The 19,984-nt window shown below is 54.1% G+C and overlaps 1 protein-coding gene across 1 annotated transcript in view; it reads left to right on the top strand.

Moving 5' to 3' along the window:
* The window catches only part of SMIM35 (small integral membrane protein 35), a 75,719-nt gene continuing 55,735 nt past the window's right edge, over positions 1-19,984 (top strand). Inside the window, exon 1 of the mRNA XM_035009034.1 lies at positions 1-312. Coding sequence (XP_034864925.1) covers positions 291-312 — 22 coding nt within the window. The 5' untranslated portion in view covers positions 1-290. The remainder of the gene's footprint in view (positions 313-19,984) is intronic.

Here is a 19,984-nt window from a genome sequence, read left to right as displayed (position 1 = left end):
AGGGAGGTGGTTCTGCAGTTAATAGTGCAAGTTCAAGTTCAAGGTCTAGTCTCCAGTCCAGGTCTATGGAGTCACATCTTGAAGGAGGAGGAGGGCATAATGGAAACTCTGGGCACTTGATATTGAAGTCCCAGAGCTTAGAGATCCTGCCGTGACTCTTATCGGCAGAGTGACCCTTTCAAGTCCTCAACCTCTTGAGCCTTGGGATTTCCTCATTTGTAGAATGAGAGCACGATGTCTCCGAGAGTTGATGTAAGATTCAAGGAGATTTGTGCTTCTCAAGCTGCAAAATGCTGCACTTGCTGCATTCAGGTAGGGACGAGATGTTTCTGTTGTTCTTCTCTTTAGACCACCAGGGAGTCCTACCCACCAAGAGAGGTGCTCCCGACAGCCTGGCCGTGCCCTCCTCCCTGGTGATCAGAGATGTGATAATGAACGAAGGCCCCAGTGTCAGGGTGGGAATGGGACAGAGGTGAGGAGGGGTGACCTCAGCTGCATTACCCTCTTTGTGTCGACATCCGTGGGTGAACAAGTGGCCTGCTCTGGCCAGGGTGGGGGAAGCACTTTACCCTGCCTCTGTTCTGTCTGTGGAGTATACGGAACTGAGAACTTTGATTGTGCGTGTTCTTCTCTGAATCTTAAGGCGTCTTGCCAATGCCTGGCATGTAGTTTATGCTTAGGGAACACATGCTGAAAGAATGAGTGAATGCATATTATAGAGAAGAAATTGAGACCACAGGAAATGCCTGAAGCTATGGTGGGCTCGGTCAGACCCATGTGCAGGACATGTGATGGGAGACTGCCGTCACACTGGACCAGGTGCCTCCTGTCTCTCACGCTCTCCCTCAAGCATTCCATTCGCCCGCTACCCTGTGAGAGTTTCTGCTTGCATGTCGATTATGCCAGGGAACTGGGAGCTGCTTTGGGAGGGAGTGGTAGGGGAAGGGTGTTGTGGTTTTGAGCCTTGTTTACAAATTTCTCTGCTGCAGTTGTGATAGAGCTGCAGGCTGGGAGGTGGAGGGAAGCACGTCACAGGGGGATTGCCACATCGGTTCTGCTCAGACTTTCTCTCCACTCCCTGGGGTTTCCAGGCAGGCTGGGGTGTGTCCCTCCCTCACCCCACCTTGGTAACACCTCTGCTAGAATCTGGCATCTTTTGCAGTCAGACTTAGCTAACTTTTTTATCAGTGTCCGGTAAATCGGCTGGTTATGGGAATTCAGTCTTTCGTCATTTAGTTGTCATTCACTCACAAACATTTACCCTCTGCTTGCTGTGTGCCAGGTCCTGTGTTAGGTTTGGGGCCAACAGGTGGAAAAGACCCGGCCCTCAAGGAGCTCGCCATCTGGTGGCAACAGGTTTGAACAGATGAACGCATTTTAGGTTATGGGGGGTTCACTGTCCTGGGGAATCACTGCATGGGAATTTGAGGGGCTTTACTGAGTAGATGTTTTCATCCGAGCAAGAGGGAAGGCTGTGGAAGCTGCTGGGAACTCTGAAATGCAGATTCTCAGGCCTGAGAGCGTCTGTCTCCTGCCTCCCCAGGTTGGAAAGTTTGTTCAGAGTTCCTGAGTCCTGTTTTTCGTCTCTTTCCCCATCTTCCCTCTTCCTACAGCCCTTCCCCTCCCACCCCCCTTGAGATCAGCTCCTCAGATCCTCTTAGGCTGTGCCAGAGAACCAGGCTAGGGAGTGCAGGGTGGTTGTTGCCCGTGACTGCTGGCCTTCACAGCTGCGCACAAGGAAAGCTGGAGGGAGAGAGGCCAGGGGTGCGGAGGAGACCTGAGTTCTAGACACTTCCCCCTGTCAGGAGCCAGGACAGAACTCTACCCAAAGGCTGCAGGGGAAGAGCCCTGGGAGATGGAAGGGGGCTGGGAGAAGCAGGGCTTTTGTACCTGCTGTTGGCTCTGCCTGAATGGCCCCTTCTCCCCACCCTCCGCACTCCTGTGCGGCCCAGGCTCCCCTGACCCCTGACCCATGTCCCTGCCTGAGCTCTCTCAGTTCCCAGCGCGTCAGCACACCATGTGTGTCTGTTGTTAGCTAACTGTGAGTTTGTGTGACTGTCCCTTCCTGCGCTCCACCCCCTCTGCACTCTGAGCTCTGGGATGGCAGGACCCAGTCTGCTTTCCCTTCCCAGCAAGGCTAGAGCCAGCACAGAGGAGGCCCGCCGCCCATTTTGTGGAATGAACGAATGCAGCTGGATGCCTGCTGCCCTTTCGGACGTGGCTTGGCCAGGAGTGTGAGCCTCCCCGGCAGCCGCTGGGGCACCTTCCCTCTCCCGGCCCCACTGAGCTCGTGGCTCAGCGGGGACCCTGAACCCAAGCTCCGTGTCAGGGGCTGGATGACCGCCCTGGGGGATCCAGCCCTCAGCTGTGTTCCGCTCTGCCACCTGTGCCTGTCGCTCCAGCCACAGCGCCTCCCCCCCGCAAAATGTCACTCTTACTGTTCACATGCCGGTCACTCTGCCTGGAATACCCTTCCCGCTGTCTCTGTCCAGGGAGAGCCTGCTCATCCTTCAAGGTCCAGTGCAAATGCTCTTCTGAGACAGCTTCCTGACCACCCTCGAGAGAATTCCCTGCCTTCTCTGCTCTAGGAGTACCTTGCAGTCACCCTGGTATTGGACTTGCCACATTCTCTCACTGTCCTTTGCTTAAGGAGCTGTCCTTCCTCTGGATTTTGGGAAGCTGCAGGGCAGATGTAGGCATTGCACCCTTTAGCCCCGCTTCCTGCCATCTGGAGGCTGGCCAGTTACAGGGGCTGATTCAGTGGTTAGGTGGACGGAGCTACTTTGCAGGTCACAGCATCAAGCCCCCCACCCAGGTAGTGAGGGGACTGTGGGAGCAGGCAGGGGCCTAGCCCTTCCTTGCCCATCTTGCCCTCGGGGTCTTTCCAGAGCCCAGTGGGCTGCCGACTCAGCCTGTCTGAGGTGGGCCTGTCTGTGCTCCCAGACCCAGGCGGGCCTGGTGACCTGCCACGTTCCTGAGCCCCAGCCAAGCCTAGCAAACCCTGTGGGCTGAACCAGTTGGCAAGGAGAGGCGGGGAGGGTAAGGAGGGCCTGCTTCCTCTGGAGCAGCTGGGCCAGGACCGACCTCAGGTGTTGAACACGCTGCTCTGGTGGCTCCTGGTATGTTTGGGGCCTCGTGCGCAGTAAGGAGTCAAGACCAGGCTTCCCTCCAGGGCTCAGCTGCAGCCGAGATAACGAGGGACACGTTGCCCTTGGGGACAGAGCTCGGGCTCAGACCTCTGCCCAGGGCCTTCCTCAGCTCCTGCTCTCACTGGGCCCACCCAGTCCTGCCCAGTTCTCAAGGGAGAAGCACTGCTATGAGGTAGCAACCACGCAGAACTGGAGTCTGTCCAGGGCGGGGGCCGGCAGGGGTGAGAGGAGGCAGGGAGGGGCAGGGGAAGGGAGGGCCGGGCCTGGGCATGAGTTGTTTCACTGCTCCCCAGGGCTGGGAGCTGTGGTTGTCCTAGCCTCATTAGAGGGAATGACTGGGTTATTAGGCATAGCTGGTTTAATGGCTAGCTCAGGGGCCAGAAGCTCCCTGGTCCTACCCGGGATCCTAGCCACGCTGCTGCCTTGCCTTTGGGGCCTCAGCCCTGGCCCCCCAGCACAGTGTGCCCACCTGCCCTGCCTCCTTCCCTGGCTGGTGAAGCTCCATGTTGGCCTTGCCACCCACATGTCATTTCCTGGACTGGATTCCTCTTGAGTCCCATGTCCTTAATTCTGTATGGGGCTTCACGGTTCACACAGCTATTCACGTTCTTAGCCCATTCTTTCTGCCAACCGTGTTTGTGCTCCAGTTAACTGCCTTAGAAACTACCTCGTCCTACATCACCCCCTCAGGAGACACCCAGGCCTCCTCAGTGCCACCAACAAGCAGCTCACAGTGGGGCAGGCAGGCAGGCACTGCTTTCTCTTCTCTCTCGAGAGCCCAGCAGGATGGAGCTTCTCTGCACACAGGCTCGGCTTCTAGGTGCTTCCTTGGATGGGGCTGGGGGAAGCTGGCGCTTCGGTCCTGGCTGAATTACAGAGTAGAGCAGGCAAGCCCTTTCCCTTCCTGACCCTCAGCTGCACCAGCACTAGGGCTAGAGTTTTGCCAGACTTTTCAGAGGAGCGTCATGGGAAGAGCTCGGGCTGGGAGTCAGGAGACCGCCACATGTGGGGCCTCAGCCCGTCACCTCTGTTCCCCTTGGATGGAAGCTTCCCCTTCCTTCCCCTTCCCTCCCCTTCATTGTTGTGTTGGGTTTCCGGCAGCTGCAGCACCTTCACCAGGAATCAGAGAAGGAGGATTCCCCGAGTTCCACCTCAGACCCAGCTATTATTTCTTCCCCTCCCTGGCCTCAGTTGTCCTCGAAAGATGGGATTGAGTCTCTTTGTCCCGAGACAGCGAAAGAAGCTCTAGGTGTTCAGAGGAGGAGGAGAGAGGGCAGGGCCCAGAAAGAGACCAGCCGGTCTCCACAGACACCTTGGACTGTTTTGAGGCAGCTGTCCATTGTTTGCTTTAAGAAGAAAAGGAGTCAGTTTCCCAGGGAGGTGGCAGAGGGCCGTCGTAACAGCCCCTCGCCCTTGGCAAAACAGTGCCAGTCTCCAGCCAGCAGACCAGGAGACTGGACGAAAGAACAGGCAGGATTTAGGAGGGCGATAGTCAGAGAGGGGAGGCCTGGCCTCTGTGTCCCAGCTTCCTTGGCATTGGTGCAGGGGCTGTTGGCCAAGGGGGGTAGAGGAGGGCAGGGGAGCACTGAGGCTTGTAAGAGCCGGAATGTGGGGGTGATGCGGTGTGACCTCTTTTTTAACTGGGAAGGTGTTACAAAATTCTCAGGCTACTGGCAGGGCCCTTTATGGGGAGACCTGCCCTCCCCCAGAACTCAGAGCCAGAAGGCCCCCACACTCACCATGCTGGCTCTGCGATCTTCTGGATTTCTCTACGGGCTGGAGCTGAGGTCGGCGGCCCGTCAGAAGGTGGGCCTCCTTGGATGGGGCCGTGGCTGGCCAGCAGGTCAGAGGCCCCTGGGCAACGCGGGCCGGCAGAGACCTAAGTGCAGGGCAGGCCTTGGTCCCGCATGTCTGGCATCCCTCTCCGCTTAGCGCCCTGGTCGCCTCCACCGCTGTATTCCAGGAGTGATCTGGGGACTGTGGGGCCAGTTGATTAAAACAACATCATGGATGAAGTGGCCAAACTGGAATGATTATGTGTCTTGTAATCTGACACCTGTCCTAGGGGCTGGCACACACCTGCAGTCATTCATGGCCCTTTGGCCTCAGAACAGGGGACACGCCCAAGGTGTTGCAAAAGCAGCCTTCCCACCTGAATGACTTCCACCCAGCCAGAGATATCAGGAGGCGCTCTCTTTCTCTCCTCGCTGCGGGACTTCGCAGTGTGTGGGTGCTTCTGATTGGGGTTGTGGGAAGGTGCTCCGTAGAACCTGTTTGTTGCTACGTGGGGAGCAACAGGATTGGAAAGCTCACGGAGCGGTTTAGCTACGCGCCCTTCCCTGGCCCTCAGGTGTAGAGCTGGCCTGTGAGGGGCTCATGCACAGTGCACCTGCCAGCATCCCTTCCGAGTGTTTCTTGCCTGTCCTCCTTGGTGCTTACAGATTTGAATATCTTGGCCTGAGTTGCCCCCTGCTCAGGGGATGGACAAGGTGACATCTTGAACCACAGAACCAGAGAGCTGGAAGGAACCCGTGTAGCTGTCTTCTCCCATTCCTTCATGTTGTGGGCGAGGAAATGAAATTCCAGAGAGGCAAAGCCACGTATCCAAGATCACGCAGTACATTCGTGTCAGATTCTGAACAAATCCAGATCTTCAGTTCCTTGGCTTTGAAACCCTCCCGGAGGGCGCCTGGGTGGCTCAGTTGGTTAAGCGACTGCCTTCAGCTCAGGTCATGATCCTGGAGTCCCTGGATCGAGTCCCGCATCGGGCTCCCTGCTCGGCAGGGAGTCTGCTTCTCCCTCTCCCACTCCCCGTTTGTGTTCCCTCTCTTGCTGTGTCTTTCTCTGTCAAATAAATAAATAAAATCTTTAAAAAAAAAAAAGAAACCCTCCCGGAGACCAGCCTGGGGTAGACGCGTGCCAGATGGAGATTATCTCATTTAAACCTCATAACAACTTTGTGACATAACTTTGTGAGGGGCTCATGCACAGTGTCCACACTGTGGCCCCTTTGTGCCCGCCATCTCTTTAATTCCCGCGCAACCGTGTGAGGAAACACTTTGTTCCCATTGGACAGTCGAGGAAATCAGAGCTCGTGGACATGAAGTGACTGGCCCCTAAATCTTTAATACCGACTTTTTGGCAGAGTTGGGACTTGAATCTGGTTCTCCATGTGCATGGGCTGAATACTGTGCAGGTGTCTGAAGCCCCAGGTCTGTGGTGTGGGGGAACATGGCCTGTAGAAGACTGTGGTGGCGTCTGAGCAGAAGGGGTACAGATTTAACTGATGGCTGGCCCCGTCTCAGCTACTCAGTATGGTGTGGCCTTGGACTCGTCTCTGAGCAGCAGAGACCCGAGGCGGGTCTGGAGGCTCTCTTGAGCCAACATGGCAGTGGGCTTTAGAACTGGAAGTCTGGGACAGAGCAGGTGAGTTCGGGGGACAGGCTGCAAAGACCTGGGCAGGTGCCTCCCTTTTAAGGAGGACTCTCCCAGTCAGACAGTGAGAGGCCAGTGGGCCACCCTGCACCAGCCTTTCCCTAGCCTTGGTTCCTCTCTGTGCCCCAGGTTTGAATTTCCTCGCTGGGCGCTCAGGTGATGAACCAGGAAAGAGAGGTAGCCGTGTCCACAAGAGCGCTGCTGGGAGTGCCGTGTTGGAGGGGTGATTCCTCGACCCTTCTGGCTCCGCTCCGGATCCCGCTCCTAGGTGGGTCTGGGAGCCCGGGGAGAGGCAGGGCTTGCTGCGGGGCCTGTGGCCGAGGCTGCAGAATCTACAGGTGGGGGCACGGAGGACCCACACCTCCCAGGGGCCAGGTGCAAACTACTGCTGGGCCCCCCGTTCATCCAGGGGCAGCCTTAGCTCCCCACTCCACCTCCTCCTGTCCCCCCTCTGACCACTCTCGCTCTCTTCCACCCATCTCTTTAGAGTCCCATCCTGGTTCCCCTCCCCCCTTCCTTTTGCTTTCCTCTGATCTCTTCCTCTTTCTCTTCCTTTCATTTCCAGCATACGGGTCAAGGTCAGAGGCAGTTTTGCCATGAAGCTAACGCAGCCTGAGCTGTAGACGTCCCCCCACTGCCCCCGGCTGCCATCTCCCTTGCATAGCCTGTCCAAGGCCAGGAAGGGTCCCAGCGATTTGTCCACACGGACATATGTTACTGGAAATCGTGCAGCAGTTTTTTGGTATGCTTTTTCTCAAAAAGCATCAGGCCTCACAAAACCTGGCTCTCCCTCGATCAAGAGCACAGGCTCCGGGAGCCTGGCGTCCTGCGTCCTCATCCCAACCACTGACTGGGTGCCTGGCCGTTTTGGTCAATCCTCCTGAGCTTTGTGTTCCTCCTCTGTGAAGTGCAGATGGTGATAGTACTGACCTCACAAAGTTGTTATGAGGTTTAAATGAGATAATCTCCATCTGGCACCTAAAAAACACACATACACAGAAAACACAAAAGCTTCGTGAATGGAGCAGTTATCCTTATTTGTTCCACAAAAGACGTATTTGGGGAGCTCCTGCGAGAGCCGGCTCTTATGCTAGGTGCCAGGGATTCAGAGACGAGAGACACGGGCCGAGCACACAAGCATATCGAGTTCCACAGGTGTCCTAGTGGAGGTAGAGAGAAGACTCTTGGGGGCTTCAGAGATCCTTTTTCATCATTTATTGCCCTCCCCTTAATTTCCTTCTTTCCTCTTCTTCCCTCTGCCTTCATTTTCCCCCTAGGACATTTTTACTTAGGTCATTTTTAGGGCAGTGTATTAACTGCCAGTTGTTTTGATCATACACTTGTGTTCGTATCAGCACCCATCTGCTCCTCCACCCAACAATTAATTTTCTGTGGTGGTAAAGGCACGGTGGTGGGACGCCTGGGTGGCTCAGTTGGTTAAGCACCTGCCTTTGGCTCAGGTCATGATCTTAGGGTCCTGGGATCGAGCCCCGCCTAGGGCTCCCTGCTCCATGGGGAGTCTGCTTCTCCTTCTCCCTCAGTTCTCCCCCCCGCCTCTCCGTTCACTCTCTCTCTCTCTCTCTCGCTCTCAAATAAATAAATAAATAAAATCTTAGAAAAAAATAAAAGCGCTGCGGTTAGAACTGTGGTTGGGAAAAATAAATAGCTTGTATCTTAGAGAGCCCAGTCTGCCCACATACTGCATTTCTCCTGTGAAAGCAGGAGCTTCTGAGGGCAGCAAGCCTTCTAGATCTTTCCTGCTCCAGGTGTGTCTTTGGAGCTCCCAGCATTCATGAATCGCCTTGAGCTTGTCAGAAATGGACACATTTCAGAAATTCACATTTCTGTGAATTGGGCACATTCATTAACCTCCCTCTGCCTCACTTACCTCATCTGTAAAATGGGCGATAGTAAAAAGACCCACCTTCTAGGGCTGTTGTGAGAATCAAGTGACTTAACATTTGGGGAGTGCTTACTGGTACATGGTGCATGGTAAGTGCCGCGGAAATACTGCCAGAAAGGTGAACATGAGGATTATTTCAGTCACAGGTTAAATGAGTCATTACCTTCAGAATGTGTTTCTGGATTACCTACCGAATCAGAATCTGTATTACAAGATCCCCGGGTGGTTCGTATGTATCTCAGGGTTTCAGAAATGCGGTTCTAGATCTCTTCCCACACTCAGGAGTGGGTGAAGCCTGTTATTTCTGGAGTGAGCTGAATTTAGAGACTGGAGCTTGCCATAGATGAACCTTTAGGGTTCCTTCCAGCCAGCAGAGTCTATGGTTCTTTCCTCTGAGCCCAAGTAATCTGAGCTCAGTTTCAGTGATAGACCCTTCTGTTGGGGCCCCTCCCGGGAAGTTCCAAGGAGAAGGACCCAGACGGTGGGCATGTGCTGGCAACAGCCTGTACCATCCAAGCCAACGGCTCTGAAATGCAGCGTGTAGGGGATGCAGTACGCATCTGTGGGGACAGAAGGGGCGCCTTGGCTCACTGTGAGGTATGCAAGCGTAGCTTTCTGTTGATTCGCTAACTTTCTGGAGAGGATTTTCACTGCTAACCAGCCCCTCTCCCAAGACATGGTTTCGGCCCAGAAGCTGTGGAATTAAGCGTCACCTATCCGCACCAAGGGGGACCTGGGGACGTTGAGAAAGCCTGATCCTGGCGATCTCTGTCAGGTGGGAGCTGACCTTCCTTTTGTGGCCCTCACTGGGGCGAATTCCACTCAGGCTGGGAGTGTGGGGGTGGGGGCAGATAGGCATATCTGACAGAAGGACAGGGCACTTTTGCTTCAATAGGCCACAGAAGTGAAACCTTGCTGACACATCTAATGGGTTCCTGCGTGCCAGGCTTTTGTATCTCTGCAAAGAAATGCATTACCTCAGTTAGACCTCAGGGCCACCCTAGAATGTGAATGCTGTTATTACCTCCATTTACAGAGGGGCAAACTGAGGCTCAGAGAGTGCTGGGCCCCAGGTTTGTGTAACCTAAGACTCCTGGGCCTTTTCCACTTCATGGGGTGTGGGTACATTGTGCAGGGAGAGGGTCCACAGTGGCCTCTGAGTCCTCCAGAGACCTCGAAAAGCCACGCAGACCCCCATAGCTCCAGAGCCCTGTGTGGGCCTGCCTGGGCCCTGGGGGCAGTTTCCACATTGCCCATGTAATTTGAAATTGGTCTCCGAAAAACACCTCGTCATTCGGCCTTTTCCCCGCAACTTAGGCAAAGAATGAATTTCAGATTATTGCTGAGTCCAGCCTTTCTTTCCATCTGTCTCCAGAAGATGTTCTTCACTCCACCCTGGAGCAGCAGGTGGTTGAAAGAAATAGGGAGGGCAGTGGAGCTGGGAGACATTGCCTTTCATCCTAACTGTGCTGTAGATCTGAGACTATGAGCATATAGGACTTCGATGAGTTTTTCTTTTAAGAACCTGGCTAGAAATTAAATTGTATAGATGAACACTTTGTTACATTTATATTCTCAGGATCAATAGCGTGTCCATGGCATAATCACCATGCACAGCTTTAAATCTGGACTATAAGGGCTCTGTCACTTACTGGCTCTTTCACCTTGGGCACATTCATTAACCTCTCTCTGCCTCACTTACCTCATCTGTAAAATGGGCGATAGTAAAAAGACCCACCTTCTAGGGCTGTTGTGAGAATCAAGTGACTTAACATTTGGGGAGTGCTTACTGGTACATGGTGCATGGTAAGTGCTGCGGAAATACTGCCAGAAAGGTGAACATGAGGGTTATTTCAGTCACAGGTTAAATGAGTCATTACCTTCAGAATGTGTTTCTGGATTACCGTGTGCCGTGTATTCACACATGTCATTCATTCTTTAATGCTTCGTCAGCACGGCATGTTTGTAATTCCGGTTCCAGCACCACCCTTTGCCAGTTGTGTGCGGGGAGGGCAGGACCCTTACCCTTCTGGGCCTCAGTTACCTGCAGGGTACAAAGAGCTGCACAGTCTGCCTCACGGGCTGGCGGGGAGTGTGGGGGAGGAACGTGGCGGGGAGGCTCTGCCCTCCCCCACAGTGCTGTCAAGGTAAGGGGCTAGCTGTTGCTTGCAGATCGGGACTTGCCCGAGAATTTCCAGGGCCCGGATGGCATCCCTCCGCCTGCTCTGGGAAGGGCTGGACCGTCCTGCACCTGTGCTCCTTCTAGGTTCTTAGAGCTGCACTGAGTTTTGTTCACCATGTGCTGGGCTCATTCTGTTGGCCCATTCTGCATCTCACGACCCTTGCAGGAGGTGTCCAGCCCCCACATCTCATTTCCGGCACTCTACTTTTACCCCTCTCCAGGGATGGGATTATAGGCTGATCCCTGGAGAGATGCAAAAGCAGAATGCCTGGTGTAAGCTGGGGCCGAACCAGCGGAGAAGGTGAGCTAGTCAGAGGCTTAACAGGACAACTCCCCTCTCCCCCTTTTGGCCCAGCTACTTAAGGGTGCCATCTAAGAGTCGTAAATCCCAAAATGACGCAGCTTTGACTTTCTGCAAAGGTACGTGGGTGAATGCTGGTTGATGTGATCCGTGCAGCTCCTGGTTCACCCAGGGAGCCGACAGGTGCAGAGGGCATTGTAGCAGAATCCGTGCGTCCGGCAAGGAGGCAGCGAGAGTAGCAGTGTTTTCTCTGGCGTTGTTGGGGGAGAATGTGCATGAATTGGTGAGGAAATATCACACGTGTTTATGTCCAGAGCTTTACAGGGACAAAGCACTTTTTCTTCTGTGACCTTCAAAATGACCTTGGGCACTTCACCAAAGAACGGAGGCTCAGAGATGCTGACTGACTTGTCCATGGCCATCTCGAAGTGACCAGTCCCCAACCCCTTCACATGGTACTTTCTTCTACCTTCTTTTGACAACTGGGCAGGGCAGCTTTCTGCTGGGTGGTAGGTGTCTATACTGGGTTGAATGGCATCCTCTAAGAATTCATATTCACCTGAATCCTCAGGCTGTGACCATACTTGGAAACAGGGTTGGCGTAGCTGTAGTTAGTTAAGATTAGGTCATGTTGGAGTAGGATGGGCCCTTCATCCAACAGGACGGGGGAGAAGCGGCAGGGACGGACACGCACAGAGGAGGGACGAGGTGAAGACCCAGAGGGAGGGACCGTGCGAAGACGGGGGGCAGAGGCGGTGAGAGGCAGCCGCAAAGCCAAGGGACCCCTGGGGTGACCAGAAGCTGGATGAGGGAAGGCAGGATCCTCCCCTGGAGGCTTCAGAGCGAGCCTGGCCCTGCCAGCACCCTGATTTCAGACCTCCAGACTCCGGAACTGTGGGACAATAGGTCTCTGCTGTCTAAGCCACCTAGTTTGTGGGCCTTCGTCACTGTAGCCCCAGGACACGAATGTAGTGGCAGTTGTCCGAGTTCTATCTTCTTCTCTGTGTTCTTCCTCTTTCCTCTAGAGTTGCCCTGTCCTTCCTCCTCCTTGATGGTTATACACAGAAAGCAGCTAAATCCTGGTAGCTTGTGCCCGACGTAGATGGGAGTTTTTTATTTTTATTTTTATTTTTTTTATTTTTTTATTTTTAAATTTATTTGAGACAGAGAGAATGAGAGAGAGAGAGCACATGATAGGGGGGAGGGTCAGAGGCAGAAGCAGGCTCCCTGCCGAGCAGGGAGCCGGATGCGGGACTCGATCCAGGGACTCCAGGATCATGACCTGAGCCGAAGGCAGTCGCTTAACCAACTGAGCCACCCAGGCGCCCCTAGATGGGAGTTTTGATCCTTGACCTCGATTATATTTACTGTGGCAAATTCCCTTGTGTATTCCTGTTTGGCTCTGGCTTTTTTTCAGAGTCCCTTCTACCACCTCAGCTCCACCAAGGGTGCCCTGTTCTGCATCATGGTGTGATGGTGTCTGGGAGGGGAGGTAGGAGGTGACATGGCCATCCCAAGGCTTTTTTCTTGCAGCCTGGGACTGGTGGTCTTAGGCTGGAAGCATGGGGTCGTGCTGGATCTTGCTCTTGGCCTTCCAGTTCAGGCCGGACCAACACTGCCCAAGGATGGAAGGATGGGTGGAAGCCTGGTGCCGTGGGCTTGTGTCTTGTGGGGGTGGAGGTGCTGGGTTTTCTGCTTTTGTAAGTGACCCCCCCCCCCCGCCAAGGCATTTCCTTCACCAGAGCCATGAGCCAGATGGTTGGAGATGTTTGAGTCGTGATGGTTGCCTGGTCACTGTTTCGGTCACTGCCCCTGGACAGTCTCTTTATGCTGGACTTCCTGCTACCTGTCCTTGTGCCGAGGGTGGGCTGGGAGGGAAGGGGGTCGATGGAGATGGGATGGTGAACTGGAAAGACCAGTGGTTCCATTCGAGTCCTAGCTTAGTGACCTGCTAGCTAAAACAGGCTGAAGTACTTACGGACCCCGTGCCGGGCTTCCTGGGAGGGACCACGGTTTTCTACCTGCGGTCTCCGTGCAGTGCCTGCCACACAAAAGGGGCTTCAGCATTGCTTTTGGGTAAATGTAGCTTAAAACACAGGTCCTGCCACAGAGGACGATGGTTCTGGCAGGGGTGCAGGGGAGAGGACAGAGACAGGGAAGAGGCAGTAGTTCAGGGGAAGGATGGAGGAAGCCTTCATCAGTGCGTGGTCCACAGGGCTGGGGAGGAGGAAGAAAAGGAAAAGGCACGTTCTGACTTTCCACTCTGTTTGGCCCGCTGCTGCCTGCGGGGCGCACTGGGACTGCTTCTGTCCTGATAGGCTTGTAGACTCCGTCTTTCTGTTCCCATGATGACTGCGGGAACAGAGGTAACTGGCCCAGCACCCCACAGCCTGTACTGGGCAGGCTGACCTGGAACACAGGCAGGTGGGCAGCTGGAGTGTAGACCTCCAGACACAGAACCAAAAGGACCCACTGAGGGAAGGATTGGGGGTGGCTGAGACTGTGGGTGGTGGTGTTGGTGGCAGGCCGTTAACAAATGAGTTCATTGGGTTGACCCTGTTGGAAGAGGGAATGCTTTTAGATTGTCTGTGTCCAGGCCTTGCCAAATCCCATGGATGATCATTTATTGGTAACGCTGGTGCCTCTCGCTTGACTGAGTGCTTTTGGCCACAGAGCGATGCTTGACGGGGGAGGCGGCTTGGCTCCTTGAGGCTACTTGGCCTCCCTGAGGTTGCCAGGATGCCAACACAGTGCTGTCGTGTGCTAGGAGCTCACTCCCTCACCTGGGGCCCTGCTCCGCCTCCAAGTAGGTTTCACGTCTGGCTTGAAAGGCCATCAGTGAGCAGCACTTCAAGAATTTCAACGTGCAGACATGATCCTGGATGCCCCTCACACCATCTCCCATGGCCTTCATCCTCTCCCTGCCCGTTACCCTGAACCAAAGTTCTTGAGCCTGATAGTCTCTGGCCCAGGCCATCCCTTGTCCTCATTCTTGCCTCTGTGAATCTCTGATTCATCAGATGTTTACTGAACAGCTACAGGGTGCTGGGGACACGCAGATGAATGAAGTGTCTTTCTTGCCTCTGCAGTTCTTTGGTGGGGGATAGCAGGGTGGGTGAGGGTGGCCTGGCCCAGACATCGCACTCTGATCTCCTGGTGCGTGCTGTGCTGAAAGAGCAAACAGAGCCAGAGGTCAGGGCTGCCTCCCCAGAGGAGGTAACATTTGAACTGAGCTTATGAAGATGAACAGGACTTGCTCAGGTGGAGAAGTAGGGGCCCTAAGGGGGAAAAGAAGACTCAGCACAGAGAGGAGGCTGAGTGTGTTTGGGGAGCCAGCTATTAATTCCGCAAATATTTACTGAGCACCTGCTCCCGGCCAGCCTTGTGCTGGGCCTGGGAGCATAAGTAATACATGGCCTCGAATACGAGAAATTTACAAGACATCTTCTTTTGTGGGACCTGTACACAGAATGAGGAATTTGGACACAGACCCTGTATACACACTAGAAGTTCCCAAGCTAGGGTTCTTGAGCCCTGGGATTATGCAAGAGGATCCATTGGGATAAGAGAAAAAATATCAAAACCTCTATGTGTATTTTTTAAACTTAAAATAAGAATTTGAGCTTCTCTAAAATTTACTGTACGAGTAGACCCTGGTGCCTGCACTCAGCCCCCGTGTCACGCATGTTGCCTGCAACAGAGAGGGTCTGAGGGGTTCCATGAAACGGGCAGGGGCTCCTCACATCATCATTCAGTTTTAGCATATTGCAACATATTTACACCTGCTCCTGCAGTGGATTTATGGGTGATCTCATCTGGCTTTAACTAGATTGACCCTCACACAATGGATAAGGGCTCAGCAAGTGGCAAGACATTTGGGGACTGGAGGGAAGGTGGTTATGCAAGCACAAGTGGACAGCAAGAACATGGCAAGGTGGTTGCTCCCCCACTCTTAAAGGGCTCCTTGTTGTCTTTCCAGCTCGAGTTAAAAATGGTAACAATCTGATTGTAGTCAGTGGAAGCTGACCAGAAATATTTCAAGTTACCAAGGTAAATTTTGCAACATAGATTCAAATTTCCTGATGTCAGTAATATTCTTTCGCTAAAGGTTTATTGTCTTTTAGATACGCCATACACCAGGTATTTCCCTATACCACCATATAATGATGGTGGTACATGGAAATGCAATATACGCATATGTACATAAAAATACATATGTTAGGGATGGGTACCAACATTTTTTGGTTACTGACAGTGATCAAAGAGGTTTGGACATACTAACTCTAGGCAATCAGGAGCCAGTGGAAGTTTTTAAGCAGGAGGTGACTTGTTAATTTCAGAAGCCCCCCCTGGCAGTCGTGGAGTGTGAGACTGGGGTACAGAGAATAATAGGGCTCTTGTAGGAGTTCAGGTGAGTGAGGATGAGGTCCTGAACCCAGGTTAGGGGGACAGGAGAGGAGAGAGCAATTTTACATATGAATTAGACTCCAGCGACTGATAAGTTTGGAAAACAAGGCGGGGGGAGGATCCAGGGTGAGTCCTGGTTCTCTGAGTGAGCAGATAGTGGTAGCATTTACCACGGTGGCAGATAGAAGCAATGGGTAGGTTTGGGGAGGGAGATGAAGAGTCTGAATTTGAGCAGGTTGAGTTAGAGATGCCAGGGAGAGCCTTGGGTGGAGCTCTCCTGCTTGGTGAGGCTTCTGGAGGTCTTGGGCTGCAGGCGCCCCTTCCTCAGGCAGGGCCCCGGTGAGGGAGTGTTGAAGGAAATGAAATGAGTTAATAAGGCAGCAGCGCTGTCTTCTCTCCAGTCTTGTTGCCTTCCCAAGGATCAGACCCAGGCTACTCCCCATATTGTACTTCTGGGAACCACCCAGAATGTGGGTACCCCTTGTTTTCTTCCTCTGAGCCATCTTGGGTTGTGATCAGACTCCTTACAAGACTTCAGGCCAAAGTAATTAAGAAAGTCTGATGAGGCCGGGTGTGTCCTTGCTCTCATCTTGGGGTGCTAAGATAAGCAAGCGGAGGTCAGGGAAGGTGCTGGGTGGGGCAGGATGGGGTGTGGGTGCCGTGCAGATGCCAAGGCAGGGACAGGTGTTGGATCACTAAGGCTCCACGGGGGGCCATGCTCTAGCACAGAAACATTTCATTATGTCCTGGTCTGGTCATTTCTGAGTTGAAATTTCCATGCTGCCCCAGTTCAGGATGTGCTTGTCTGAGAGTCCACCTGGGGCTTGATGTGGAGAAGGCGAGCAGCTATATTGGTGATGCCTCTGAAGATGGTACCCAGAACCACCAGCGTGCCCTTCTGGCGGGATCCTGGGCTCTGTGTGTGTGTGGGGAGGGGAGTGGGGCAGGGCGTGTGATGCTGATGGGAGGCTGGTGGCTATCTTCTCCCACTTTATTTTATTTAAAATTAAGTGGTTTTTTTTTTAAGATTTTATTTATTTATTTCACAGAGAGAGACACACAGCGCAAGAGGGAACACAAGCAGGGGGAGTGGGAGAGGGAGAAGCAGGCTTCCCGCGGAGGAGGGAGCCTGATGCGGGGCTTGATCCCAGGATGCTGGGATCATGACCTGAGCCGAAGGCAGACGCTTAACGACTGAGCCACCCAGGCGCCCCAATCTTCTCCCATTTTACTGTTTTTCTTTGGAAGAGAAAAGAAGAGAGGTAGAGATAGACCAAAAAAAAAGGGGGGGGGCTTAAGAGAATGGAGTAGATTTAGAAATAAAGACAGAAAAATGATGCTGAGAGGAGAGAAGAGACAGAAAATAGGAGAGAAGCAAGGTTATCTAGAGAATCACCTGCTGGCAGAAACAGAAGAGTGAAATTGAGACCGGCGAAAGGAACACAGAGGGCATGAGGAGGCAGAGGGCAGGGGGGGTCAGGGGCGTGAGACCTGCTTGGATGAAGCACTCGCCCCACCTTCCTTCTTTCCCCACCCATCTGCCCCATTTCCCTGATTGCAAAGTCGGAAGGGGCCGGAGCTGGGCTGCGCGCAGAGTCCCAGCCACCTGCCTGCCTTTATTCCTGACACCCAGCTGGGCTGCAGGAAGAGGTGAGAGCCAGTGTCACCTTTGCTGCTGCTGGGGGCAGGGGGCCCTCAAGCAGGGTCTGGAGAGGAGCCAGGCTGACCTGTGGTCCTGGCCCCCCTGAGCCTGTCTTGATGTCGTAGCTCTGGCTGCTTCTCTTGATTTGCTTTTCGTTGTGATGGAAGAGAATTGAAAGCCCATGTGATGGGTGGTCACACAGGACCTTACAGTTCAGGAGGGAGGACTGGGTTGTCCTACCCTGGGACCGAGGCCGTGCGTGGGGTGGAAGTGCCTTGTAACCGTCATGCTGTGTGCATAGTGAGCGGCAAGCTTGCACACCAGCAGCCCGGCTGTGGGCTGCAAAAGCGGGGATCCTCAGCGTAGTGAGGGTTGGTTTTTTGAAGTTAACTCATAATAGGAAGAGAAATGGCATCTCAGAGGCCCAGAGAACAGGGGCCTGACTCTGGCTTTGTCAGTGACACTAACACGTCTAGACAGAGAAAGTGTCCTCAAAGGGGTATCCTGGGTGTAGAGGAAGCAGGTGCATGGATCCAGACAAGCCCAGGTCAGAGGCCAGGGCCTGGGGAGAGGGAGGGGGAGGGGTGCCCTAGTGGAGGCCTAGTGGAGTTCATGGGGCCTTTTCAGAGCTCAGGTGACATTGTCCCTCCCACCCTCCCACTTCCCTTGATCTGATTGTGTGTTCATTTGGTACCTAGTCACTGATTCGGCTTCCGTGGGACATGGATGCCTAGAAGAAGACAACCTGGGGTGGGCACTCATCACGCTGGTCCCTGGAATAATTTACTATTAAAAAAATCAATACATTGGCATAATCGTAGCAAGAAATGCCACTTACAGAGTGAGCACTTACCAGACTCCGCTAAATGCTTTACGTGAATGTGTCATCCGATGCTGCCAACAATCTTGGGAGGTGGGCATTCTTTCCTCTGCTTCGTAGATGGGAAGACAGGCCCAGATCTGGGGTTTGCAGCAAACTTTCGGAGGCCAAAGCCTGGTCTCATCACCCTTGTCTTCTTGGAGGAGCTGGGGTTGGGGGTGATGCTGGGCTCCGAGCCCAGGCCCAGTGCAGCCTGAGTCATCCCCACCGAATGTGGCAGTGTCTGTCTGCCACTGAGAAGGTGGTACAGAGAGCCCCATCTCTGGACACGCAGGGCTGGGGCCAGATGCTAGAACCAGTGACTCAGCAAGAGTGGCTTCTCTGGGAGGCTCTGCTGGCCCGGGGGCCTCCCCACGGGAGGCCCCCAAACCTGTCGCCAGGACCACTGTGACGGCAGGACACAGGGCTGGACTTGCAGCACCAAGTGCTTACTCTGTCCCTTAATCTTGGATCAATAAGGAATAATTAAGGACCAGCATGAATGTCTGCCTAGGGATCCAAAGAATAAGGGCAGCTAAGCAGAAGGGGAGGTGCTGTGAGGGCCAGTGTCTGTCCTCAAGGCTGGCTGAAAAGAGATTTTGAAGTCAGAGTGGAGCCAGCATTCCAGGGGGCCTGGGGCTGGCAGGGAACCAGAGGAAGAGAGGGGAGAAGGGGATTGCTAGAGGTAAAGAAGAGGGGCCCCTGTAGACTCTGGCTGTGTAGAAAGGGGCTCTAGCCAGCCAGTGGCGGCTGCTTTCATCCCACCTGGGAGGCAGGGGCACACAGGATCCTAAGCTGGGAAGGGAAGCGAGGCAGCCTGCTCTGGGTCTCCACCAGGAATCCTTCCCAGCCCACCTGCTCCCTGTCCAGCCTCCACCGGCGGCCGGGGAAGGGAAGTTGGTGACGGCATTGGCTGCAGCAGAACCCTGACTCATGCCTTCCAGAACCAACAGATCTGATTTTCCTATTTTCCAGGGCTGTCATTGGCACCCAGGGTTCATCGCAAGAGGGCTGTGGGAGAGGTGGGAGAGGGCGTTCACACTCAGAGCACGGAAAGGGGCTGGGACTCCTGTTGCTGAAGGAACACACCTGGGCTTCCCTCTGCATCCCTGCTCATCAGGGCGGTCATGAGATGAGTTGTTGTCTAAGCTCTGGGTGGAGACTCCAGGCAGGCTCCCCGGGGAGAGGCACTGGAGTGGGGGTGGCCCTGGCGGCCTGTGAGGGCCCCCGCTGCTCCCCTCCTCCTTGTCCCACACAGGTGGGTGTACAGGTGTGTCTGCCGGGGCCGGGCAGCCTCCTCTGCTCCCTAGGCTCCCAGGCTCTGGGGCGCAGAGATAAAATGCTAATCAAATTCTTCTGGGCCTGCAGGTTCTTAGCTTGCTGCACACAGCAAGTATTCTCCTTCCAAGCTCCCTGCCTTACAGGGAGTGGGGGGCGGGGTACTGATCCTCTTATCTAGCAGGGTTGAGTACCTCACCCCATGCCCCCAAATCTGGGGGCTCCCAACGGCACTCCAAGGTTTCATCTGGGCCCAGAGTGAGTAGGGGAATCCAGATTGTTTTTCCAGGCAAAGCAGCAAAAGAATGGAGACAGAGCTATATCTAGAAGGCCTGCTGAGACTGGGGGATCCTGATGGGACCCAGTGCATCCAAAGGCGCATCATATTGCTTGTCTTGGTGTTGGAGCTCCCATGACTTATTTTTTTTGTATTTTTATCAATGGCAGCAAACATTTGTGCAGTGCTTTGCAGTGGGCTAAATTCTTCCACGGGTGTTCTGCTGGAATCCTTAAAGCAATCCATGAGCTAGGTCATATAAGGCTGGTCATTGCCCCACATGAGAGGTGACCCCTCGGTAAGTGCCCGAGCCAGGACCCAAACAGGTCTGAGGGTCCCACGCTGGGAGGACCCCGCCTTGGCAGATAAGGGCTAGGCCTGGTGGGAGGAGCCAGTGGGGTCCCCCCCTCCCCCCAGGCCTGAGAGCAGCTCAGCTATGAGCCCCAGCTATGCCAGGGGCCCTGGTACATGTCTGTTCAATTTGAAACTTGCCCTATTTTGACCTCTGCTGCTTCCCTAGAGTTACCAGCGAACCCTCAGAAGCACAGTGC

Source organism: Mirounga leonina, unplaced genomic scaffold (assembly GCF_011800145.1).
Source record: "Mirounga leonina isolate KUSES-001 unplaced genomic scaffold, KU_Mleo_1.0 Mir_153, whole genome shotgun sequence".
Lineage (NCBI taxonomy): Eukaryota > Metazoa > Chordata > Mammalia > Carnivora > Phocidae > Mirounga > Mirounga leonina.
The sequence above is the reverse complement of the archived record's forward strand: the minus strand, read 5'-3'. Positions and strand labels throughout refer to the sequence as shown.